General features: G+C 37.2%; 5 protein-coding genes and 1 long non-coding RNA gene across 14 annotated transcripts; 1 reads left to right on the plus strand and 5 right to left on the minus strand.

The window, feature by feature from the left end:
* Window positions 1–1,089: 1,089 nt before the first annotated feature.
* LOC149618661 (uncharacterized) lies at window positions 1,090–3,453 on the minus strand. The gene is made up of 2 exons (XM_089854389.1): window positions 2,151–3,453; window positions 1,090–1,811 (listed from the first exon to the last, which is right to left on the minus strand). The coding sequence occupies exons 1-2, from the start codon at window positions 2,682–2,684 to the stop codon at window positions 1,134–1,136; spliced, it is 1,212 nt and encodes a 403-aa protein (XP_089710515.1). The 5' UTR covers window positions 2,685–3,453; the 3' UTR covers window positions 1,090–1,133.
* Window positions 3,454–4,084: 631 nt separating this feature from the next.
* Window positions 4,085–10,056, minus strand: LOC149618662 (uncharacterized). Of its 4 annotated transcripts, none has more exons than XR_016375254.1 (3): window positions 5,179–6,155; window positions 4,274–5,122; window positions 4,085–4,181 (listed from the first exon to the last, which is right to left on the minus strand). It is a non-coding gene; the product is annotated as an uncharacterized LOC149618662 (long non-coding RNA). The 4 variants fall into 4 exon arrangements; XR_016375255.1 differs by lacking the exon at window positions 4,085–4,181 and adding an exon at window positions 9,773–10,056 and having other exon boundaries at window positions 4,404–5,122; window positions 5,179–6,274; XR_016375253.1 differs by lacking the exon at window positions 4,085–4,181 and having other exon boundaries at window positions 4,404–5,122; window positions 5,179–5,255; window positions 5,998–6,155.
* LOC149618663 (uncharacterized) lies at window positions 4,725–6,408 on the plus strand. Its single transcript, XM_089854390.1, has 2 exons — window positions 4,725–5,135; window positions 6,151–6,408. Exons 1-2 carry the CDS (start codon window positions 4,725–4,727, stop codon window positions 6,271–6,273), a joined length of 534 nt encoding a protein of 177 aa, XP_089710516.1. The 3' UTR covers window positions 6,274–6,408.
* A 2,061-nt stretch (window positions 10,057–12,117) lies between the features above and the next one.
* Window positions 12,118–14,904, minus strand: LOC149618664 (uncharacterized). Of its 3 annotated transcripts, none has more exons than XM_089854270.1 (2): window positions 14,784–14,904; window positions 12,118–14,150 (listed from the first exon to the last, which is right to left on the minus strand). In XM_089854270.1, the coding sequence occupies exon 2, from the start codon at window positions 14,044–14,046 to the stop codon at window positions 12,661–12,663; it is 1,386 nt and encodes a 461-aa protein (XP_089710396.1). In that variant the 5' UTR covers window positions 14,047–14,150; window positions 14,784–14,904; the 3' UTR covers window positions 12,118–12,660. The 3 variants fall into 3 exon arrangements, with proteins under 3 accessions (XP_089710396.1, XP_089710398.1, XP_089710397.1); XM_089854272.1 differs by having other exon boundaries at window positions 12,118–14,088; window positions 14,784–14,888; XM_089854271.1 differs by having other exon boundaries at window positions 12,118–14,220; window positions 14,784–14,884.
* Window positions 14,905–16,818: 1,914 nt separating this feature from the next.
* Window positions 16,819–19,727, minus strand: LOC149618665 (uncharacterized). 3 transcript variants are annotated; one of them, XM_089854235.1, is made up of 2 exons: window positions 19,580–19,727; window positions 16,819–19,016 (listed from the first exon to the last, which is right to left on the minus strand). In XM_089854235.1, exon 2 carries the CDS (start codon window positions 18,840–18,842, stop codon window positions 17,466–17,468), a length of 1,377 nt encoding a protein of 458 aa, XP_089710361.1. In that variant the 5' UTR covers window positions 18,843–19,016; window positions 19,580–19,727; the 3' UTR covers window positions 16,819–17,465. The 3 variants fall into 3 exon arrangements, with proteins under 3 accessions (XP_089710361.1, XP_089710362.1, XP_089710363.1); XM_089854236.1 differs by having other exon boundaries at window positions 16,819–18,946; window positions 19,580–19,703; XM_089854237.1 differs by having other exon boundaries at window positions 16,819–18,884; window positions 19,580–19,684.
* Window positions 19,728–21,614: 1,887 nt separating this feature from the next.
* LOC149618666 (uncharacterized) lies at window positions 21,615–24,550 on the minus strand. 2 transcript variants are annotated; one of them, XM_089854234.1, is made up of 2 exons: window positions 24,451–24,550; window positions 21,615–23,828 (listed from the first exon to the last, which is right to left on the minus strand). In XM_089854234.1, exon 2 carries the CDS (start codon window positions 23,651–23,653, stop codon window positions 22,262–22,264), a length of 1,392 nt encoding a protein of 463 aa, XP_089710360.1. In that variant the 5' UTR covers window positions 23,654–23,828; window positions 24,451–24,550; the 3' UTR covers window positions 21,615–22,261. The 2 variants fall into 2 exon arrangements, with proteins under 2 accessions (XP_089710360.1, XP_089710359.1); XM_089854233.1 differs by having other exon boundaries at window positions 24,396–24,533.
* Window positions 24,551–24,695: the final 145 nt, after the last annotated feature.

Consider the following 24,695-nt stretch of genomic DNA (forward strand, 5'->3'; position numbering starts at 1 on the left):
TAAAGGAGCCATTTCCGTGACTGTGAAGGCAGTTCGGAAATGGCGAACACGTTTGCTCCGATTTGGAAACTGCGAACGCGGTCACGTGGGTGTAACAACAGACACACACACACACAGACACACACACAGACACACACACAGACACACACACACGTCGAAATTAGAACCTCTCCGTGACATACGTCACTCGGAGAGGTAAAAACCAAAGATTTATTTATCTTTTTGACCTATTTAGGCGTCACAAGTTGGACTAAAAAATACGCCCGTAAGACGCTACGTCATAGGCTACACGTCACCAAACTGGATTCAACACGACTTGGTCTATTTTAAATTCACGTTTTTTTTAATAAAGGAGTAATAATAGATGAATTCAAATATTCAAAAGGGAAAAATGCGCATAAAGGCACACCGGCCATTAGGGAACTTGGGCTCCCCTTTAGAGGCAATTTCTTGGCATTTCTATTATTACTTCCATTTGCCGGTTTCTCCAAGGAGGATGTATAAGAATGGAGGTTCGGAGTCAGACAAAATGCATGAAATCCCCCGTTCATTAAACGGTACTGTGCCGTTCCCGTGTTACCATGGTTAAAGCTACCCCTCACTGCAAGAGAGCGTACGTTCTCGCCCATGCGTTAAAGCCTCCTTGCTCTAGCTTTATGATCTAGTTTACAAATTTGACTATCCCTCGTTTACAACAAGGATCACGTGACGTGCGCCTTTACCACGCGTTGCGCGCCACTGCATATGGTATCTGCCTCGTTCTTTTACCTTCTCCCTTACTGCGAACTAAGGATTCCTTAATTGTGTCACCTCTATAAATATTTCCTGATAACACTGAAGTTGTGCTATCAGTCCCCCTTAATTTATGGCCTGTATAAAATCAACTCGAAACAGTAAGAATTCTTGGTACAACTTCTATAATTTCTTTTTATGGATTTCATCTCCCAAGTAAACTTCATTTCTTGCCTTATTAATAACATCGTGAAAAGATCCGACTAATCTCATCCTTGCCGAGGCCCCTTACAAGGACCCAATTATCATTGAATCCCTTAGTAAAAAAATAGTAACACCACACATATGCTTAAAATTTTATTTACTATACACATCCAGTTTCTTAATTAAAAGTGTATTACTTAAAAATACGAATTCCGAAATACGTATTGTGAAATCCTGGCAACCGGAGCGGTTCCTGACTCTTCAGTAACGAATATCCCAGACTGGAAATTTTGATCCAACCATTGAGCAAAGACTTCGTTATCTAAGACTTTTTGGCGTAATGACTGCGGAGCCTTATCATACAAGTACTTGTAAAGTTCAATGTACACGCCTTTTCTACAATTTCCATAGGAAAGATTCAAACCTTCGAGGCAACCTTTCAACAACGTCACGTACAGTTCAAAGGGCATTTTTTCACCATCCCATAAATGGCTAACGAGATCCTTGAAGAAGGTCCAATACGGATAGGGACATGACGCGAATCGCCTCAAAATATCCTCAGGTTGGGCTAGTAGTTGCGTCAAAGCCATTTCAATGGTGAATTCCGAGAACAGAAAGTACCATTTCACGTTAACCGCCGTGTAGTTGGCACTGAGACGAGGTATTTGTAGTAGGACTACGGTAATCCTATCCTCCCAGCTGAGGAACTCCCAAAAATAACGCATGGCTTGGAGTGTGCCATTTTCCAAGGCTAGGGTGAACAGTTGAATGTAGGGTTGTACATCCGGGTTGAACTTCAGTAATTGCTGATGGAAATATTCCCTGGGAACATTTTCCAGTAGGTAAGTCCAATGGCGTATCATCAATGGTTTTCTCTGTGGGTTAGATTTAAAGGGTTTAATTGAGTACATGGTCAGACTAGCAGTGCCTCTAGCGGTGATTCTTAGCGCGAGGAAAATAACCCAAGAAGGAGGTCCAGCTCCTATAGTGTTTGTTTCTCTTTGGAATTTATTTTATAATCGAAAATCCAAAAGTATAACGTAGACCAGGAACAGATTTAATTTTAGAAGTAGGAATGGAGAACAGTAATCTGGGCGCGCGTCAAAGTCCCGTTCTCTAGCCGTTCTCCATTCCTACTTCTAAAATTAAATCTATCCCTGCGTATACAATAGTATTTATACAATTGGATGAGAAACAGGAGATTATTTCTTTACCATTAGTTGACGAGCCCAAAAATCTTGAGTTAACTTGACTGGTCGGATACGTTTCCATAATTTTCGAATCTCAGTTTCCAAGCAATAATCGCAGGCCATCCTGAATCGGTCATCAGGTGACAGAGACTCGTCTCTAACCACCTCCAACATGGTGGCAGACATATCCAGAGATCCGAATGGAGTCCAATGAAGAAAATGCATGTGCGTCTTGACATAATTTGCGTCCATGATGTTAGCTTGCGTAAACCCAAAACCATCACGATGGAGCCAATCGTGAATCTGTTTTCCAATAGGGTTAACCAACGCGAAGATTTTCTGCATCATGGCGTTTGGTATCTTCAGATCAGGGACGTTTTTAGTTACTTGAAACTCGATGTTGCACCAGCTTATCGCGTCCAATGTTCCAATGCCGGGATAAAACGTTAATAAAGGCCGTATTTTTTTCGCCAGCCATAAACCGCTCGTGACCGCGTTCAAACTCATTTCTTTTAAACTTGGTAAAACTACCAAATCTTTTACTAAACTATGATCCATTTTTAAAATCAGGTTAAAATTAATTAAAATGGTTGGTTACTGAATTAAAATTTAACTAAAGAGTTGAACGGGTCCGCGACTGGCGAACTTGCGTGTGCCGGATTTAAAATGCGAATGCAAAGTGGAAATTATTTAAAAACCGATTGTACGTGTTGACCCAGCGTGATCTTTGATACGTTTGTTTTCATTGGACATCTTTGAGATAGTCGCCTACAGTGCAGCAGTAGAGGTCAAAGGTTATATTTACATCTGTAGATTATTTCCACAGAGTTCCAATATTTTCCATGTTCTTTAATTGATACGATAAGGTTTCTAATTTGTTTGTTAGGTATCTGCCACCATGAAGTAATATTTAAAGAGTTCTTTTGTGATTCACAAATTGGTAAACAACTCACGACTTGAGTGTAAATTTCAAAGTACATAAAAGAGTACATTTAAGCCTTTGAGTTTGCTCCCCACTGACCAAAGTTAATAAGAACCGTGAAACCTTATCGCTGGTATTGAGAATTAAACCATTTTCTGTATTTCGTATTCTTGCTCAACTTGTTTAAATATAGCCTGGAAGGGGGGGGGCAAAGTAAGAGGCATTCTTCCCTCCCGCGTCTACATGCGCGCCCCTGGTGGAAAAAATCGCCAGCCTAAAGTCTCAAATTCAACTCCCATGCCGTTTTCCATAGAGAGCTTGCAGTTGGCTGAGTAGTACGTCACACCCTCCTAAGTCTTGCGAAGATTCTGGCAGCCATATTGGTGGGTATCAGCTTACCTTCTGGGGTATTCAAAACACCAGTATGGCCGTGAAAATAATCCCACGAACCTTAGCTCCTCCCCAACCGAAAGCTCCCTATTCGCAATTTCTTGGATTGAAAACGAATGTCGCTTTAAAATCGCATTAAACTCAACTATGTCTAATTTAATATTGCTCCATGGTATAGGTGCTCATCCTATAACTTCAAAACCTTCACTTAATGCCAAACACAACAAAAGTCAAGAAAAGTATCCCAAACTGACGCATGAAAATATTGGGTTTTAGCTTCAAAAGTCATACAACACCCCAAACAATAAACCCTTCCATTATTTACACGCAAATAAATCAACACACGAGGGAGGGGGGAGACCACCATCTTGGGTTATTTCCCCTGGCGCCAAGAGGCAACTCCAGACGGAGCCCGAGTTCACCACACGCGGAGGGAGGCTAGCCAACTCGCGCTGCCTCTAGCGGTGCTTCTTGACGCCAGGGAAATTAACCTAAGATTGGAACCACCCTCAATCTCCTGGTGTGTTAGCTTCTCATTTGGAATTAATGGAATTTTCTATTCATTCCAACACCTCTTTAGCGTGGGTTTTTTCATCGATTGAAAAGTATGACGTAACGAGAGCCTATCTTCTCGACTTACTCTGTATTGACTTTGATCTTTATCTCCAAAAATAACGTTGGTATCTACTGCTAGGAATACAAATCTTAGGGCCGAGGGAAAAACCACCACGTTTTAAAGCTCTCTGTATGGCAAATATAAGAAATTTTTCAGGCTGAGAGTGTACCACAGTGAAAGCGAAACACGGTAAAATCCCTCTCAGATATAAACACATACCCTCCATTGTATACGGTGAAATTTCCCATTGAAAAATATGAGCAAACACGTGGCAGGCTTTAGTCAAACAAAATCTTTCGACAGCGTTTACAATCTTTCAATTCGTTAGAATGAATTCATGAATGCAGTGTCAGGTGAGACAGTTTTTTAAGCCTTTATTTCCAATCTGATTGTTACAATTTCACTTCATTGATGTTCATGTATAGAGCTGTCAAACGAAGAGAGGTTGAACAGGAGATTAAGATCTTGAAAATAAAATAGTACAATGTCCAACACCACACCTTAACTCTTTGCCATCTTGGTTGGTGGCTTCGTGTGTCACGAACTTCTGGGTGTTCTGAAGCAAAACCCGTATACTTTCAGTCTCATTTGACCGGTGAGAGCAACTGGTGAAGTGACTAGTGCACCAGGCTAATGTAAGGAAGGTTGTTCTAATGTTACCATCCGTAAGATGTCTGGAGTCAAATCCATGGCGTCTAGAAAGTTTAGACCATTCTTCATCAAACTGGCCTTAGTTTTATGGTTATCAGAATACGTGGCTCTCTTCATGGTCAACCTAACTACTTCCTGTCTTTACGCAAACCCGGAATTTTGGACCAAATTCATGGAATACTTCACAGTTACATTTTTTTCTTTTACCGAGTCTCTGATGATCAAAATCGTGACCAAAATCGCCAGTAAAGTCATGGCTTTATTGAAATTCAATTCTCAAGTACCTGAACACGAGTTAAGGATGAAGGAATATCTGGCTGTTCTGAAACTCACACCAGATGGTTTTAATATTGACGAGAAATCCGTGATTGAAGTTTTTTTGAAACATGAAGGCGACGTGGATTTGACGCATTTGCACTGCGAATCTGAGGTAAGTTATTTACATATTTTTAAACGTCAAAATCTCTACTGACCAGTTCTGAACCCAGACCGTTTTATCCAGAAAGCTGGAAAAATGAAGGGGCGTTACTCTTGACGGGTGTCTTGGTTGCTAGTATAAAATATAAATTCTTAATTAAAAAAAAAACTAAAATTGTTAATTAAATGGCCAGATAACCAAAGTTATTTACGAAACTTACCCTTAATTTTATACAAAATTTTGAAACTTGAGGTACATTACTTCTATGTCTGACGCTCATTATTGCTAAAAACCTCATTAGGAAACTCTAAACAATTAGCAACTACGATAATAAAAGCGCACGCTGTCAACTGAGAGCGGTCGCTTGTTGTTCATTAATTTTCACACTAGGAGGATTTATACCATTTACACTGGAGGCCAGGGTTCTTTTTAATGGACTTAGTCCTTAAAGTAGCATGGACTCCCAGTTTAAATGGTATCAATCCTCTTAGTCTTAAAGCTACGTATAAAAGGGCTCACTGTCACGTGGCTACACCCGCTAATTGGTTAGAGTTCCTTAAATGGAGGGTGAAAAGATGCCACTGGAATTTTGTTAACAAGAAGGCAGGGAGTTAAGCGATTGGTCGGAGGTGCTAATTTCAAACTATCCATGAAATCTCCAAAGTAATTTGATTTTTTTAAAAATCACTTGGAGGTATTTCCTGTATGCAAATAGGTCTTACAATTAGTAGAAGAATCGATAAAACAAAAATCACTTGATTTTCCTTTTCACCCTCCCTTTAAGGATCTTTAGGCGTCATGTTTTTGAACTTTGAAAATTTACATAAAATGGTTGTCTGGCCATTTCATTTCTTGTTTAAATATTATCTATTACCATAGAGTAGGCGTGGTTCCAAATATCACCTTGTTTTTAAACAAGTTAAACAATTAGTAGCCAATTTTTAACGTATTGGTGATTGTTTGTTTCTAAAACATTTATATTTTATCGATAAGAAATTGGTAAATTGTAATTTTCTAATTATGACAGAAAGTTGACGAGGTCGTCGAGACGATTGCGTTTGAAGGAATGGCCAACATTCTTGGACATATGATGGACTATCTGTGTTACAGTTTCAAGATTCGCACTCGCACTGTTCGCAGTGATTTCTAAACTAAAACAGAGTTTGCAAAAAAATCTGATTATTAATGGTATTTACTGCAAAGCAAGACGCTCAAACACTATGTAACTGACAATTGAACAATTTTTTTACAAATGCTACAATAAAGACAACTTTTAAAATTTTTATCAGTTTCATATTACTTATATAAAGTTACTTATAGCAAGAGTTAATCAACAAGGAGAAAACAACAAAAGTTTACTATATCATCAGGGGATTAGGCCCGGTTTTTAGGTTGGGCATAAGCCTTAGATGACACCTGGTTATAGGAACAAGAACTACTATTTACACGTGACTAAGGTAGTAAAATATTTCCACCGACAGGTGGATGCACTAAATGATGCCCAACCTTATAAAGCATGCTGAGGTTTTTAAGCAGCTATGGATGGCCCCCAAAAGAATGCCACTCCAGTATCAAATTCCCTCCGAAAAGGTTTGACCTATTTGATTGAGACGTAACATCCATTATCTGCAAGCAAAGACGTTAGAGATGGCTTCAAACAAAAGGACTTTTGTGGACTGGTAACGTCTCTGGGTCCACATACTGGATATTCGTCTTAACCAAATCAACGAGATGATACTGCGAGCCCCCTTTTGAAAAGGGTCTACCCTACCTAACAAATTTTATCGACAAGTAGAGTCAAACCACGGCCAACCCCAGAAATATGAATTTCCGCAACGTTAGAAAAGAGACAAATTCCCGTTAGAGAAAGATACTTAATCCTAGTTGATTTACTCTTGATTTTACGTCCGAGTAGTTACCCTATTCTACGAAAGACGGCGCCACCGCCGTTGAAACATAATATTCACAAGAGCTACCGACGACGACTGGAGTACTCGTTTGGTTCAACTTCTAACTTGTTGGTAGAGCTTAGAGGAGAGCGGTGAGATGGAGTAACAATGTTGGTGGGTCATTTGCGGCAATGAAAGTTTCCCAGAGTACCTTGCGCACGGCTCTACCTTTGACAAGGGATATTTTAAGTGATGCCACTTAGCACCATTTAAAAATAGAAACTAGCTATCATGAATTAGCTTAAATTTTAAAGACACCGAGGAAATTTTTCACGTTACGACCCTACCAAAACGCCCACCGAGGATGCTGGGAGCACTTCGTTGCGGTAGATGGGGGTACAGAGGCTACGTTATAGGTCTAGAGATTACTAATCCATCTCACCACTCTCCTCTAAGGGTAGAGTAAACCCTCTAACGCGTGGGGGAGACCGGCAGAGTAAGTTTAACAAAGGTTGCCAAGGGGACTTATCAGCTGTTAAAGTAGCGGGAAAGCAGCAAAGGCCTATAACTATATAACATCTTTCCTAGTCCCGACCGAACGTTGCTCGTTCAATTTTTTTTAATACTATATCGTGATATATGGGAAACGATATTAGAGCCGCATTGTTATTTTAATACGAGGGTCTCTCTCTCCCCTCTCTTCAACAACTATGTAACGGTTTTTCCTTTTAATAATGAGCTTTCGATTCTACACGGGTTATTAAAGTTCGTTATTTTTTGTCATGGGGAAGATATTCAATTTGATTTGGATTTTTACACTTAGATACTCGAAAGATGATTTGATTTGAGTCGGGGTCAACGAAGGTTCTATTTGAAAGCCTACATTTGGATCGATTTGATCGATGTTTAAGTGTAGGGAGCTTAGCGGTCCTATGATTCCGATAAAATCCTATATTTTTTAACCTGTCCTATATTATATTATATTATAATTTCATTTATAATTTCATAAAATGTCCTACAATATCCTATATTATTTTTTGGCTTAGTTAAAGCTTAGTTTACAATATCAAATTCATCAAAATTTAGTTGGCTCTTTTATCGAGATCACATTTGACTAGACACCGAAATTGGCATTTTTTATATATATTATATTATATTATATTATATTTTAATTAAGTTCCTCTTTTCAAAGTAAAATCCTATTTGTTATTTTTCTGCATTGTTTAAGCCAAAATAGTCTTATATATGAGCATTTTTAGTCCTATATTTTCCTATAAAATCCTATAATTCTAGGCTTACACAAGGAACACAACCAAAAAAATTCTAATGAACCTTCCCATGGTGTTAACTGATATGAGGCATGAGTTTTCGTCTGCTACGAAAATTGGGCCTGCCTTTGAGTGTAGGGCGGCCATTTAGCTCTATATATAAGATCATAAGCTTATAAGATTTGTTCCGAATAAGTATTCGTAATGCTAGAGACTTACAGCTCGAGATAACTAGGTCGAGAACGACGGAAGCGAGAATTGAAGTCCCACACTCCCTAATAAACTAGGCATCACTTCTTGACCATACTCATTGATAACTGGAAACTTCACCCTTTGACCCGTGGGAATAATTTTATCTGATAAATTTCTAAACTGAAGATTTTCCTTTCATTTATTGTGTATTTGTTCCCATCAGACAGTCTGAATAGTGGCTAGTGATTCCCCTTCCAGACTGGACCGGACCAAACAACACTTATACTGACGCACGCTACCATTTTACCCAATTTTACCGTTATTCGGGAACCATTCAATAATGTTTACCGTATACAAAAATTGTCGGGGGTGTATTGGGGGACGCTAGGTTTTCAAGCAACCCAGACTTTTCATAGTAAACAAGCAAAGTTATAACAGAAACCATAAACTGAAGTAAATTACGCGTGGTGTAAGTGTATAATACTCTGTTAAAAAAAGTATGCTTCATAAGGATATTAGCAGAAGGGAATAATAGAAGAAGGATGACGCTCTGTATTCTCTTAATACTTTAGTTATGTAACATGATTCTTCCCAGGCGAGGGACCCCTTTTTGTTTGCTCTCCAGCTCATCAAACTTCAGATGGGCATCGCACCGTGCTAGGGTGAATTCTATAACTGTTTGGTATTTACTAAATCCCCAGCAATCAATTAACCAACAAACCTTGATTGTCTTGACGTGCTGGGACAAAACATACAAGCGGATGCATGCACCTTGGCAAATAGTTGAGCGTTAATAGAGTAATGAGGAGGGAACTATTTATTTCGTTTAGTAACCTTGCTCCAAATGTTGAGAAGAATCATATTACAATTACTCCGCTTTGTGCTTTACACTTCTCTCGAATACAAATATATTATACTTCTGATATTAGTTACCGGGACAATGTAATAAAATATTTAGTAGCAAAAATATAATGCAATTTTTAGTAGCAACAATGTAATGCAATATTTAGTGGAAGCAATATAATGCAATATTTAGTAGCAACAATTTAATACAACATTTAGAAGCATCAATGTAATGCAATTTCGAGTAGCGAAAATGACCAGACTTTTGAAAAGGGTTTGTTATTTATAACTATATCCTTAATTTGAAAAAAATTACAATTTTGAACGACATTACGATGGGACAATTTTGAACGACACTATGATATTTCCCATTGTCAACTATATATTAGTTTAATTTTAACTAAATATATTGTGACATGAAAACTATCGTCTAACAGGTGAAGTAACCTTTACTTACTTCAACGAACGCACTTTTAAACGACAGTGATGTTAGAAAATTCATATCCAACGGTTTACAGCTGTTATAAGCTTATAGGGCGCTTATGGAATAACGCACCATTTTTGGCGAAAGTACGCCAGTTGCTCCAACCATGCGTGAAAATGAAACCCCATTCCCCTGATAGCGATGCTGACGTCACGTACATCGTGCCACCTGAATGGTTCTTTAACACTAAACCTACTTTCCATCCACTACCAAGTAAAATTGAACTGATAAAATGTTTTTACATCAAGCAGGTGATGGCGTTGGTTCGTGAACCGTTTTCAAGTTTTTTCGCGTCCTAGGCTATTGAATATGAATATTATTTTTTTTTTCAAGTGTTTCTTATCGACTGATAATATTAGATTCGAAAATGCGAGTGGGTTGAGATATATATTTTAGGGTTAACACTTTTACTTTCTAAAGGGCATTTCACAACAGACAATGTAGTCGCTAATACCAGAAGTATATAATACTTCTCTTTGAGAGAAGTGTACCAGCACAAAGCGGGTGGGATAATTGTAACATGATTCTTTCAATCCATCATCAGATTTAACATTTATTATAGCAAGGTTAATTGCTAAAGCGAATCACATACGCCATGTAAATAGTTAATTCCTCATCATTACTATATCTATTAGCGCTGCTTAACTATTTGCCAAGGCGCATGCATGCGCTTGTGTGTTAATTTTTGTCCCACGTCAATTAAGACAATCAAGGTTTGTTGGTTAATTGATTGCTCCATTGGGATTTAGTAAATACCAAACAGTCATAGAATTCACCCTAGCACGGTGCAATGCCCATCTGAAGTTTTATGAGCGAGAGAGCAAACAAAAATGGTTGTATGAGCCTGGGAAGAATCATGTTACATAACTAAAGTATTAAAAGGATACAGAGTGACACCCTTCTGCTATTATGTTTTTCTGGTATTTCGTAAACAGCAAACACTACAAAGACCCTACAAATTAAATTTATGTAATTAAAAATATATCTACCACGTTATAAACCATATAACGCAAAAGAACCACGTGGAAATAAATTACTTCAAACGCGGAATCGACATAAGATAACCGCCATCGAATAAATCTTAGCGCGTGCCAGTAATCCCAAGTCAACCTGACAGCGTTGTAAGACGCAAAACGTCTTTTTCAGCTTAAGACATTTACTTCATAGTTAACTTGGTAAAGATATCGCTTCCTTGAAGCTATTGGAACAAGTCGCGTGCCGTCAAAGACAACTTAACGTGATAGTAAGTCCAATAACCGACTCAAATATAAAAGTTAATAATAAAATATACAAGTTAATTTGTCGCTAACTTTAAGCTCATTTTTTCTTCGGGATGTTATAGTGTACTTTTATATATGAATTTATTCAGGAATTCCATGAATGTTTGTAACAAATGCATAAAATTACTTAATTGCAACGACAATAGACTATTTCGATGTAACTAAGTCCCTAACCACTACCAGAAACCAGCAGTGCTACCAATAAAGACACTCACCAATTACCATAAAACCAGGCAGTGCTACCAACCAAGACACTCAACTACAGTAGTCCTCTGTCACTCCGCAAATAAACCTACGCGTCATTAAGATATTCATGAGAGTTTGGAACCCAACTCTGAATATTCCAAAGAGCATTCGCCAGGTGTTTTAGCGCGTGCCCTGTTTTGTACAGGGTATTCTTTGAAAGAGCACCCCATCAACGATTCAACGTAGGAAAATGGTTGGCCATTATGGGGTCTCCCCCAATAACTGCCTGCTTATGGTTACGGACGGAGTCTGTAAATTGTAAAATAAAAACCACCCGTCTAGGAGGAGGGTAGCAATGGTAGCAAGCACCGCTGTTAAGGGAAAGTAACTTAGAAACAGGAGATTATCTCAATTCAATGCGGGGAAAGTCGTTGCACTTTAATCATAAATTTTTGATCGGAAAGTTCTTTTTTTTAATATGGGGGAATTATATTGTATCTAAAAATCAGTATTTTATTTTTTTTTGTATTAAATATTTTATAGAGGGTGGTTGAAACTTGGCAGTTTAGGCAGGCATTTAAATATTTTGTTACAGATTTAACTTTCACATTTTTTTAAATTCTTAACCTAACTAGCGCAATTAAAGCATATCTTAACCTTACTACCACAATTAAATGCAAATTTCTTAACCTTACTAGCACAACGAAAAAAATATCATCACCTTACCACAATCCTCTCCCTTCATTGGCGAAGGAAAAATTTTATACTGTCAAAGCCACAACGACTTCTACAAGTCGGGTTATCAGTGTTAGCGTTTCGATTTCACGAAATTAAAATTCAAAACGCAAAAACTTTCGAAGATAAACATCTTTTATTTATGTCTCCATTAAAAAGTACAAAAAAAATTATTCAAAGAATGTAACAAGTACAATAGCAATTCTTAGGGACTTAATTAAAATTGCGTAAATTTAGAAAAACAATGCTGAACATGAAATTAGTTAAAAACTTTGTTTGGCCAATAAAAGCAACAAAAATGTGTTCGTTTATTTGGAATAAAACTTTAAACAAAAACGAAACAAAACGAGTAACTTAATTATTGAATACGAAACTAATACGAAGATAACAAAAGTGATAACCATGTGTGGGTTAATTTGGAAATATGCTTAGAAAAAAAAACACGCTGAAAATTGGGAGTAATTTTTCCCTTGTCACAGTGTAATCACTAAACAATATTTATGTAAGGATGTAACTACAACTAATTCTAAATTACTTATTTAAAAATGCCCAATTTTTGAAGAAAAATAATTCTCGGCACAAAACTCAAAGTCAACTGGTTTTGATTAGAAAACAAATGCACTAATTGGAACGAAAGAAAAATAAACAAGTAAACATGTGTTAATCTGAGCAATTTGGATCCAACTCAGTAAAAAGCTGAATTAAAATACTAGTAATTGTTTCCTTAATAGGTTGTAAGTATTCAGAGTCCTTCAATATCTTAAGGAGGCTTTTGGCCAAGTTCTCACTGACAACGGTACGAATGAGGTAATATTTCAACAGATCTATATCGTATGTGGCCAACGTTTTGATAATGCGAAGATGATAATAAGATAACAAATTCTTGGCATAACTCTCGGGGTCAATACTATCAATTACCATCTTAATGGACACAGCGTCTTTGTTGCGAACCAGGTGATCAAAGATTTGACACGGAAACGGTGTAGAAGTATCTTCCATCGCTTCTTTTAATACTTCTCGCGGAAATCGGGTCCAACAATATCGGAACAAAATCGTTAGGTTGTAGCGTCTGACAAACTCGAAGGCTCCATCAGCAAACTCTACCAAATCATTCCCGTTTGTAGATTCAATGGCGCCCTCCATTTTGCCAATGCAATGGTCCAATGCCTTTAGAATATGTGTATTTGGCCACGCGAAGCATGCTAAGTTCTTCAATAACTGTTCAGGTATTTCAAATTTGGATACTATTTCACACATTTGCGTGTATTTTAATTGACTCAATATATATCCTAGACCTGGTACGTCTGGAAGTCGGAGAAGGTTGTTGCTTGAGGAATTCGATGGTTTAAAAATAATATCCAAGGCCTCAATTTTTTCATCTTCACTTAAATTATTAAACAGAAATTTTACTGTTGGTTTTCTAAATTCCCAATCACAAGCAACATTGATGAAAAATTGGACATCAGTTGAAGATCCTTCTAACAAAGGGTCTAAAAAGGAACCATCCAACGGGTGCAGCAAGGGCGGACCTAGTTTATAAATCCAGTATTTTACCATCAAATTTTCATTATCGTAATTGTGTAACTCCTGTCCTTCTCCGATTCGTGGCCATAGTTCTCTAACTTTATCCTCCAAACAGTACATGCATGCCATGTAAAAACTGAATGAAAAATCGAGGTCACTTTGATTCTCTAGTATTAACCTGGCCATCTTGGGTCGATTTAATGAGCCTTCAACTGTCCAGCTCAAATTGGAGACTTGGTGCTCCAAGGTGGTGTCGTTGACGTCGTCTTTAATTTCGGAAAGCCAATCAAATATTTCATGTCCCACTTCATTCAATATCATCATGGTCATTTCTTTAAAAAGTGTTGGTATGTTGGAACGCTCCAATTCGGCAATTGCTTCGTCGTTCTTTGACTCGTGGTGCAAAAAATAACGCAGGGGATATCGGAAGAATTCTTCATTTGAATTAACCCATATTAACGAGGCGAATTTAGTCAGGGCTTGGCGTTGTAGCGAAATCATAGGCAGCTTGGCAAGCTCCATTTTGAATTGTTCAATGCGGCTTTTAATAAATGGGCGTATTCCCTATGTGTAAATACTTGATGTATCGAATCTTCAAAATTTCCAATAGCGAGTAATAGTGTTAACTAAATTTTTTCGATAAAAATCCGTAAACCATTCATCATAAATCCTCGCTTTTGTTTAAATGCGACATACCTAAAAGCATAAAACCAAAATGTTATTAGGAATTTCTTCCATGTCAAACCAAACAACATGCATTAATGCAGTCATTGTAAAATAAAACACAATTGCATGCAACCAGAGAAAAATGAAACATTCCAAAAGGGATTTCAAAAATGAAATACAACTCCATGCATCTTGCAAGGAGATAGATTGCTAAAACGCATCACGATGGTACCTATAGTTAATTGTAGTTACCGACAATTATCTTCAATTTCTCTAGCTTCAGAGCTTCAAACAATGGATTAAAATATGTATGGATTTAACAGCCACAGTAAAACAATAGGGTATGATGAAATACTAATTAAACGAGTACCCAACTAACATATTTAAGTTAATGCCAAATTAAAGGAAATTCCACCCCAGAGGTCTCCCAAAACAAGCTTTAATTTCCTTCGAGAAAATGGATGAAAATTTGAAGTCGGCTATGATTTGAGAAAGAACTCTCCGCCCAAACGCCAAGTTTTCCAGCACAAAATAAACCTCTAGTATGTGGTTTCGGCACAAAGGTAAATTAAGAACAGAGTAATTATAAATACCTTTGCAAGTTGCCAATTCCGAACACTCGATCAATACTTTACTAGGCCTAATTACATTAATACAGCGACATGTAACGTTCTCCACTTCTCCCGAGGTTTTGAAGCAGACGATCTAAGACGGCTTTGTTTGATCGCAGCCGACTCGATCACGCTTTTGACTGCACGCACTATAGATACCAGGCTGGGAAATAAGGATATTTTTTAAACTAGTCCTTTGGACCAGTGACCCCCTAGTGTCTGAAATCATTTACTGGTCCCAGCCTTTGCTCTCCAATAGATTTGCAATTAATAAACTGGTCCCAAGGACCAGTAACCCCCACTTCTTGAATTAAAAAACTAGTCCAAGCAATTAATAAACTGGTTTTGGACCAGAGGAAGTGTGCCTGATAGATACCCGTCCAAATAATTTCTTTCCTATGTAAAAGCGTGTACCAGGAACTTTCGTTTTATTCCCTCGAAAAATCCAAGGAGTCAGCTTTTAACATGCCCGTCTATGGGAGGAACAACGGTTTTTGGCTCTTATTTTGAAATTACAAGTTCAAATCTCTTGAAATCTAAATGAGATGTTCTAAATAAGGTTTGTTATTTTTGTGCAAAGTTTCAAAAGTTTCTCTTTTATAATTTTATTGTAAAAAAATTGAAACGAAAATTAACCATAATTAAAGAGCTTAGTCACTGTCTTCAAACGGTTTAAATGTGTTTTCTTCGGTTTCACTGGTTCGAATCTCTTGAAATTTTAGGGAGAGGTATAATTAAGGTTTTTAAATGATCGTGCAAAGTTTCAAAGTTTTAAAACAAATAGTTCGTTTTTTTTTTTTTTTTTTTTTTTTTTGAGGTTTCAATGCGAATAGGGTCTATGGACCGCGGCAAGGATGTGATTAAGCAGGTTTCAGTAGGAGTGTAAGCAGGGGAAGGAAATGAGGTTTACTTGGGAGGTGACGGACGGGGTGTGGGGGTCAAGTCACCTCCGGCGGACACGGGGCAGTCGGCACCTATAGGGTAGGATCGCCGACATGTGTCTTATTCCCTCAAACTTTGCCGCCCAGTAGCTTGGCTTACAGGAGTGCGCCACACTCCCGGCATATAGTTCGTTTCTAGTTTTCTCAAGACTCACGCCAAGAAGCCGTGCAAGCACAATACAGCTCCTTGGTGCAAGTGGACTAGCCTCAAGCGTTTAGCGAACGCAAGCCCCATCTAGCGAGAACAACTCTTCTAATATGGCGGTCCTTCCCCTCTGCGGCCTGCGCTGGTTTCTCGGCAAGTATTTGATGGAATAGTCTGTTAAATGCAATTCTTAACCTTACTAGCACAATTAAATGCAACCTTACGATTAAAAACTCCTTCCTTTTAAAACACAAACAACCGAACATATATCATCACAATACCCACAATCCTCTCCCTTCAATGGCGAACGAAAACTTCCATACTATCAAAGGCTATAATGTGACACGACTACTACAGGAAGGTCGGACTAATAGCCACATCGTAGATATACATGATCAGGGTTCATACGAAATTTCCAAAGCCAATTTCCCTGATATTTCCAGGTTTTCCAGAGTACTTCTTATAAATTTCCAGGTGCATTTTTTACATTGGAGGAGCGTTATAATTTCAAATAGGGTAACCAGACCATACCTACAACCATATGTTTACCATTCTTTGTTAGGTTATAATAGACAGGACCAAAATACAGAAGACCACCCACTGAAGAAATATATTTCTCTCCACTGAGACAAATAATATCTATTTTCTCGTGCACTGGGTCCCACTGAAGTGTATTTGTTTCACTTTAATTTCCCTGATTTTTTGAGAAAAAAAAATAATTTTCCCTGATTTTTCGAAGAAATTTTCATTTTCCCTGATATTTCCCTGATTTTTTCCTCTACACCAATTTCCCTGATATTTCCAGGTTTTCCCTGTTTTCCATGTTCGTATGAACCCTGATGATCATACGATGTGGCTACTTGTATAGAGATAGTTGCATTATCAGTGTCAGCGTTTCGATTTGACAAATTAAAATTCAAAACGCAAAAAATTTCAAAGATTACCATCTTTTATTTATGTCTCCATTAAAGAGTACAAAAGAAAATTATTGAAAAAATGTAACAATTACAATAGCAATTTTAAGGGACTTATTTAAAATTGCGTAGATTTAGAAAAACATTTCTTGAACATGAAATTAGCTGAAAACTTTGTTTGTTCAATAAAAACTACAAACATGTGTTCGTTTATTTGGAATAAAGCCAAAAACCCAACAAAACGAGTAACTTTATTCTATAATCACTAAGTAAGAGAAAACTAAGTATGAAAAAAATTTAGCATGTAATTCTATATTTGTTATTAAAAATTGCGTAGTTTTTGAAAGAACGAAACTAATACGATGATAACAAAAGTGAAAACCATGTGTGCGTTAATTTGAAAAAATGCTTTGAGAAAAAAAACCCCTGAAAATTGGGAGAAATTTTCCCCAGTCACAGTGTAATCACTAAACAATATTTATGTAAGGGTGTAACTACAACTGCGCGCAATTCTAAATTACTTATTTAAAAATGCGCAGTTTTTTTAAGAAAAATAATTCTTCGCACAAAACTCAACGACTAATCCTTTTGTTTTGAAAACAAATGCACTAATTTGAACGAAAAAATAAACAAATATGTGTGACGTTAGACTCGTTGTTACAACTTAATCTGAGCAATTGGGATCCAACTCAGGAAAAAGCTGAATTAAAATACCAGTAATGGTTTCCATCACCATATCTTGAAAGTAAAAATTCTTCAATTTGTTAAAGATTTTTTTCGCCAAGTTCTTACTGACAACAGTACGAACGAGGTAATATTTCAACAGATCCGTATCGAATGCAGCCAACTTTTCGATAATGGGAAGATGATAAGGAGATAACAATTTCTTGGCATAACTCTTGGGGTCAATACTATCAATTACCATCTTAATAGACACAGCGTCTTTGTTGCGAGTCAATTTAGAAATGATGTCATTAAAGTAGAATGAATCGATAGCTTTATTTAATTCTTCTCTTGGGAATCTAGTCCAACAATATCTGAACAAAACCCCATGGTTGTAGCGTCTGACACACTCGAACTCTCCATCAGCAAACTCCACCAAATCATTGCCGTTTGTAGCTTCAATGGCGCCATTCATTTTGCCAATGCAATGGTCCAGTGCCTTTAGAAAATGTGTATTTGGCCACGCGAAGTATGATATGCTCCTCAATAACTCTTCAGGTAGTTCAAATTTGGATACTATTTCACACATTTGCGTGTATTTTAATTGACTCAATATATATCCTAGACCTGGTACGTCTGGAAGTCGGAGAAGGTTGTTGCTTGAGGAATTCGATGGTTTAAAAATAATATCCAAGGCCTCAATTTTTTCATCTTCACTTAAATTATTAAACAGAAATTTTACTGTTGGTTTTCTAAATTCCCAATCACAAGCAACATTGATGAAAAATTGGACATCAGTTGAAGATCCTTCTAACAAAGGGTCTAAAAAGGAACCATCCAACGGGTGCAGCAAGGGCGGACCTAGTTTATAAATCCAGTATTTTACCATCAAATTTTCATTATCGTAATTGTGTAACTCCTGTCCTTCTCCGATTCGTGGCCATAGTTCTCTAACTTTATCCTCCAAACAGTACATGCATGCCATGTAAAAACTGAATGAAAAATCGAGGTCACTTTGATTCTCTAGTATTAACCTGGCCATCTTGGGTCGATTTAATGAGCCTTCAACTGTCCAGCTCAAATTGGAGACTTGGTGCTCCAAGGTGGTGTCGTTGACGTCGTCTTTAATTTCGGAAAGCCAATCAAATATTTCATGTCCCACTTCATTCAATATCATCATGGTCATTTCTTTAAAAAGTGTTGGTATGTTGGAACGCTCCAATTCGGCAATTGCTTCGTCGTTCTTTGACTCGTGGTGCAAAAAATAACGCAGGGGATATCGGAAGAATTCTTCATTTGAATTAACCCATATTAACGAGGCGAATTTAGTCAGGGCTTGGCGTTGTAGCGAAATCATAGGCAGCTTGGCAAGCTCCATTTTGAATTGTTCAATGCGGCTTTTAATAAATGGGCGTATTCCCTATGTGTAAATACTTGATGTATCGAATCTTCAAAATTTCCAATAGCGAGTAATAGTGTTAACTAAATTTTTTCGATAAAAATCCGTAAACCATTCATCATAAATCCTCGCTTTTGTTTAAATGCGACTTACCTAAAAGCATAAAACCAAAATGTTATTAGGAATTTCTTCCATGTCAAACCAAACAACATGCATTAATGCAGTCATTGTAAAATAAAACACAATTGCATGCAACCAGAGAAAAATGAAACATTCCAAAAGGGATTTCAAAAATGAAATACAACTCCATGCATCTTGCAAGGAGATAGATTGCTAAAACGCATCACGATGGTACCTATAGTTAATTGTAGTTACCGACAATTATCTTCAATTTCTCTAGCTTCAGAGCTTCAAACAATGGATTAAAATATGTATGGATTTAACAGCCACAGTAAAACAATAGGGTATGATGAAATACTAATTAAACGAGTACCCAACTAACATATTTAAGTTAATGCCAAATTAAAGGAAATTCCACCCCAGAGGTCTCCCAAAACAAGCTTTAATTTCCTTCGAGAAAATGGATGAAAATTTGAAGTCGGCTATGATTTGAGAAAGAACTCTCCGCCCAAACGCCAAGTTTTCCAGCACAAAATAAACCTCTAGTATGTGGTTTCGGCACAAAGGTAAATTAAGAACAGAGTAATTATAAATACCTTTGCAAGTTGCCAATTCCGAACACTCGATCAATACTTTACTAGGCCTAATTACATTAATACAGCGACATGTAACGTTCTCCACTTCTCCCGAGGTTTTGAAGCAGACGATCTAAGACGGCTTTGTTTGATCGCAGCCGACTCGATCACGCTTTTGACTGCACGCACTATAGATACCAGGCTGGGAAATAAGGATATTTTTTAAACTAGTCCTTTGGACCAGTGACCCCCTAGTGTCTGAAATCATTTACTGGTCCCAGCCTTTGCTCTCCAATAGATTTGCAATTAATAAACTGGTCCCAAGGACCAGTAACCCCCACTTCTTGAATTAAAAAACTAGTCCAAGCAATTAATAAACTGGTTTTGGACCAGAGGAAGTGTGCCTGATAGATACCCGTCCAAATAATTTCTTTCCTATGTAAAAGCGTGTACCAGGAACTTTCGTTTTATTCCCTCGAAAAATCCAAGGAGTCAGCTTTTAACATGCCCGTCTATGGGAGGAACAACGGTTTTTGGCTCTTATTTTGAAATTACAAGTTCAAATCTCTTGAAATCTAAATGAGATGTTCTAAATAAGGTTTGTTATTTTTGTGCAAAGTTTCAAAAGTTTCTCTTTTATAATTTTATTGTAAAAAAATTGAAACGAAAATTAACCATAATTAAAGAGCTTAGTCACTGTCTTCAAACGGTTTAAATGTGTTTTCTTCGGTTTCACTGGTTCGAATCTCTTGAAATTTTAGGGAGAGGTATAATTAAGGTTTTTAAATGATCGTGCAAAGTTTCAAAGTTTTAAAACAAATAGTTCGTTTTTTTTTTTTTTTTTTTTTTTTTTGAGGTTTCAATGCGAATAGGGTCTATGGACCGCGGCAAGGATGTGATTAAGCAGGTTTCAGTAGGAGTGTAAGCAGGGGAAGGAAATGAGGTTTACTTGGGAGGTGACGGACGGGGTGTGGGGGTCAAGTCACCTCCGGCGGACACGGGGCAGTCGGCACCTATAGGGTAGGATCGCCGACATGTGTCTTATTCCCTCAAACTTTGCCGCCCAGTAGCTTGGCTTACAGGAGTGCGCCACACTCCCGGCATATAGTTCGTTTCTAGTTTTCTCAAGACTCACGCCAAGAAGCCGTGCAAGCACAATACAGCTCCTTGGTGCAAGTGGACTAGCCTCAAGCGTTTAGCGAACGCAAGCCCCATCTAGCGAGAACAACTCTTCTAATATGGCGGTCCTTCCCCTCTGCGGCCTGCGCTGGTTTCTCGGCAAGTATTTGATGGAATGGTCTGTTAAATGCAATTCTTAACCTTACTAGCACAATTAAATGCAACCTTACGATTAAAAACTCCTTCCTTTTAAAACACAAACAACCGAACATATATCATCACAATACCCACAATCCTCTCCCTTCAATGGCGAACGAAAACTTCCATACTATCAAAGGCTATAATGTGACACGACTACTACAGGAAGGTCGGACTAATAGCCACATCGTAGATATACATGATCAGGGTTCATACGAAATTTCCAAAGCCAATTTCCCTGATATTTCCAGGTTTTCCAGAGTACTTCTTATAAATTTCCAGGTGCATTTTTTACATTGGAGGAGCGTTATAATTTCAAATAGGGTAACCAGACCATACCTACAACCATATGTTTACCATTCTTTGTTAGGTTATAATAGACAGGACCAAAATACAGAAGACCACCCACTGAAGAAATATATTTCTCTCCACTGAGACAAATAATATCTATTTTCTCGTGCACTGGGTCCCACTGAAGTGTATTTGTTTCACTTTAATTTCCCTGATTTTTTGAGAAAAAAAAATAATTTTCCCTGATTTTTCGAAGAAATTTTCATTTTCCCTGATATTTCCCTGATTTTTTCCTCTACACCAATTTCCCTGATATTTCCAGGTTTTCCCTGTTTTCCATGTTCGTATGAACCCTGATGATCATACGATGTGGCTACTTGTATAGAGATAGTTGCATTATCAGTGTCAGCGTTTCGATTTGACAAATTAAAATTCAAAACGCAAAAAATTTCAAAGATTACCATCTTTTATTTATGTCTCCATTAAAGAGTACAAAAGAAAATTATTGAAAAAATGTAACAATTACAATAGCAATTTTAAGGGACTTATTTAAAATTGCGTAGATTTAGAAAAACATTTCTTGAACATGAAATTAGCTGAAAACTTTGTTTGTTCAATAAAAACTACAAACATGTGTTCGTTTATTTGGAATAAAGCCAAAAACCCAACAAAACGAGTAACTTTATTCTATAATCACTAAGTAAGAGAAAACTAAGTATGAAAAAAATTTAGCATGTAATTCTATATTTGTTATTAAAAATTGCGTAGTTTTTGAAAGAACGAAACTAATACGATGATAACAAAAGTGAAAACCATGTGTGCGTTAATTTGAAAAAATGCTTTGAGAAAAAAAACCCCTGAAAATTGGGAGAAATTTTCCCCAGTCACAGTGTAATCACTAAACAATATTTATGTAAGGGTGTAACTACAACTGCGCGCAATTCTAAATTACTTATTTAAAAATGCGCAGTTTTTTTAAGAAAAATAATTCTTCGCACAAAACTCAACGACTAATCCTTTTGTTTTGAAAACAAATGCACTAATTTGAACGAAAAAATAAACAAATATGTGTGACGTTAGACTCGTTGTTACAACTTAATCTGAGCAATTGGGATCCAACTCAGGAAAAAGCTGAATTAAAATACCAGTAATGGTTTCCATCACCATATCTTGAAAGTAAAAATTCTTCAATTTGTTAAAGATTTTTTTCGCCAAGTTCTTACTGACAACAGTACGAACGAGGTAATATTTCAACAGATCCGTATCGAATGCAGCCAACTTTTCGATAATGGGAAGATGATAAGGAGATAACAATTTCTTGGCATAACTCTTGGGGTCAATACTATCAATTACCATCTTAATAGACACAGCGTCTTTGTTGCGAGTCAATTTAGAAATGATGTCATTAAAGTAGAATGAATCGATAGCTTTATTTAATTCTTCTCTTGGGAATCTAGTCCAACAATATCTGAACAAAACCCCATGGTTGTAGCGTCTGACACACTCGAACTCTCCATCAGCAAACTCCACCAAATCATTGCCGTTTGTAGCTTCAATGGCGCCATTCATTTTGCCAATGCAATGGTCCAGTGCCTTTAGAAAATGTGTATTTGGCCACGCGAAGTATGATATGCTCCTCAATAACTCTTCAGGTAGTTCAAATTTGGATACTAATGCGCACATTTGCGTGTAATTTAATTGACTCAATAAATATCCCGGAACTGATACTTCTGCAGATTGGAGGCTGTCTCTTAAATAATTCGATGGTTCAAAAATTATATCCAAGGCTTGAATTTTTTCTTCTTCAGTTAAATTATTAAACAGAAATTTTACTGTTGATTTTCTAAATTCTAATTCACGAACAACTCTGACGAAAAATTGGACATAAATTGACGTTCCCTCTAACAAAGGGTCTAAAAAAGAACTATAGGGCGGGTCCAGCAAGTACCCATAACCTAGTTTATAAATCCAGTATTGTACCAAAAAATTTCCTTGTATCATCGAATTTCGTTCATCGAAATCGTCTAAATCCTGTTCTTCTCTGATTCGCGGCCACAGTTCCCTAACTTTATCCTCCAAACCGTACGTGTATGCCATTTCAAAACTGAATGACAAATCGAGGTCGGTTTGATTCTCTAGTATTAACCTGGTCATCTTGGGTCGATTTAATGAGCCTTCAATCGTCCAGCTCAAATTGGTGACTTGGTGTTCCAGGGTAATGTCAGTGACGTGTTGTTTAATTTCTAAAAGCCAATAAAATATTTCATCTCCTACATCATCCAATATCATCATGGTCATTTCTTTAATATGTGTTGCTGTGTCGGAGCGCTTCAGCTCGGCAATTGCTCGGCCGTTCATTGAATTGGGGTTGATTTCCATTAAAGGAAGTTCCAAGTATTGTTTATTTGCACGAATCCATACTGACGAGGCGAAATTAGTCAGGGCTTGGCGTTGTAGAGAAATCATAGGCAGTTTGACCAGCTCCATTTTGATTTGTTCAATACGTGTTTTAATAAATGGGCGTATTCTCTATTTGTAAATACTGGAGGTATCGAATCTTCAAAATTTCCAATAGCGAGTAATAGTGTTAACTAATTTTATTTCGATACGAATCTTTAATCCATTCATCAGGAATTCTCCCTTTTGTTGCAATGCGACTGACCTAAAACAATAAAACCTAAATAAGAACTAGAGGTTATTTCTTCCATGCAAAAGCAAAAAACATGCATTATTGCAGTCATCGCTAAATAAAACATGAATGCATGCAGCAAGAGCAAAATAAAACATTCCAAAAGGGATTTCTAAAATGAAAAACAATTCCAGGCACCTTGCAAGAAGATAGATTGCTAAAACGCATCACGATGGTACCTATAGTTAATTGTAGTTACCGACAATTATCTTCAATTTCTCTAGCTTCAGAGATTCAAACAATGGTTTAAAATATGCATGCATTTAACAGCCACAGTAAAACAATAGGGTATGATGAAATACTAATTAAACGAGTACACCAACTGAAATATTTAAGTTAATGCCAATTAAAGGAAATTCCACACCAGAGGTTTCCCAAAACAAGCTATAATTTCCTTCGAGAAAATGGATGAAAATTTGAAGTCGGCTATGATTTGAGAAAGAACTCTCCGCCCAAACGCCAAGTTTTCCAGCACAAAATAAACCTCTAGTATGTGGTTTCAGCACAAAAGTAAATTAAGAACAGAGTAATTATAAATACCTTTGCAAGTTGCCAATTCCGAACACTCGATCAATACTTTCCTGGGCCTAATTACATTAAACGACGTGATTTTTAATACAGCGACATGTCACGTTCTCCACTTCTCCCGAGGTTTTGAAGCAGACGATCTAAGACGGCTTTGTTTGATCACAGCCTGAGCCGACTCGATCACGCTTTTGACTGCACGCACTACAGTGTGGGAAATAATGATTTTTTAAAAACTGGACCTGTGGCCAGTAGAGCCTAGGTATTTTAATTAAAAAAATGGCCACGGTGAGATCCAGCGTTCATGAGCTAACT

The sequence above is a fragment of the Phalangium opilio genome, unplaced genomic scaffold (genome assembly GCF_054372755.1).
Source record: "Phalangium opilio isolate 3A_F unplaced genomic scaffold, DU_Popi_V2 ptg000209l_1, whole genome shotgun sequence".
In the NCBI taxonomy this organism is placed as follows: domain Eukaryota; kingdom Metazoa; phylum Arthropoda; class Arachnida; order Opiliones; family Phalangiidae; genus Phalangium; species Phalangium opilio.

Bases quoted from the DNA above. Each gene is read 5' to 3' on its own strand.
- LOC149618661 (XM_089854389.1), bottom strand. From the start codon at position 2,684: ATGGATCATAGTTTAGTAAAAGATTTGGTAGTTTTACCAAGTTTAAAA. The intron at 1,812-2,150 runs GTAAAGAAATAA...TCTAACCCACAG, and splicing joins TTTGGGCTCGTCAACTAATG to AGAAAACCATTGATGATACG.
- LOC149618663 (XM_089854390.1), top strand. From the start codon at position 4,725: ATGTCTGGAGTCAAATCCATGGCGTCTAGAAAGTTTAGACCATTCTTC. The intron at 5,136-6,150 runs GTAAGTTATTTA...TAATTATGACAG, and splicing joins ATTTGCACTGCGAATCTGAG to AAAGTTGACGAGGTCGTCGA.
- LOC149618664 (XM_089854270.1), bottom strand. From the start codon at position 14,046: ATGGAGCTTGCCAAGCTGCCTATGATTTCGCTACAACGCCAAGCCCTG.
- LOC149618665 (XM_089854235.1), bottom strand. From the start codon at position 18,842: ATGGAGCTTGCCAAGCTGCCTATGATTTCGCTACAACGCCAAGCCCTG.
- LOC149618666 (XM_089854234.1), bottom strand. From the start codon at position 23,653: ATGGAGCTGGTCAAACTGCCTATGATTTCTCTACAACGCCAAGCCCTG.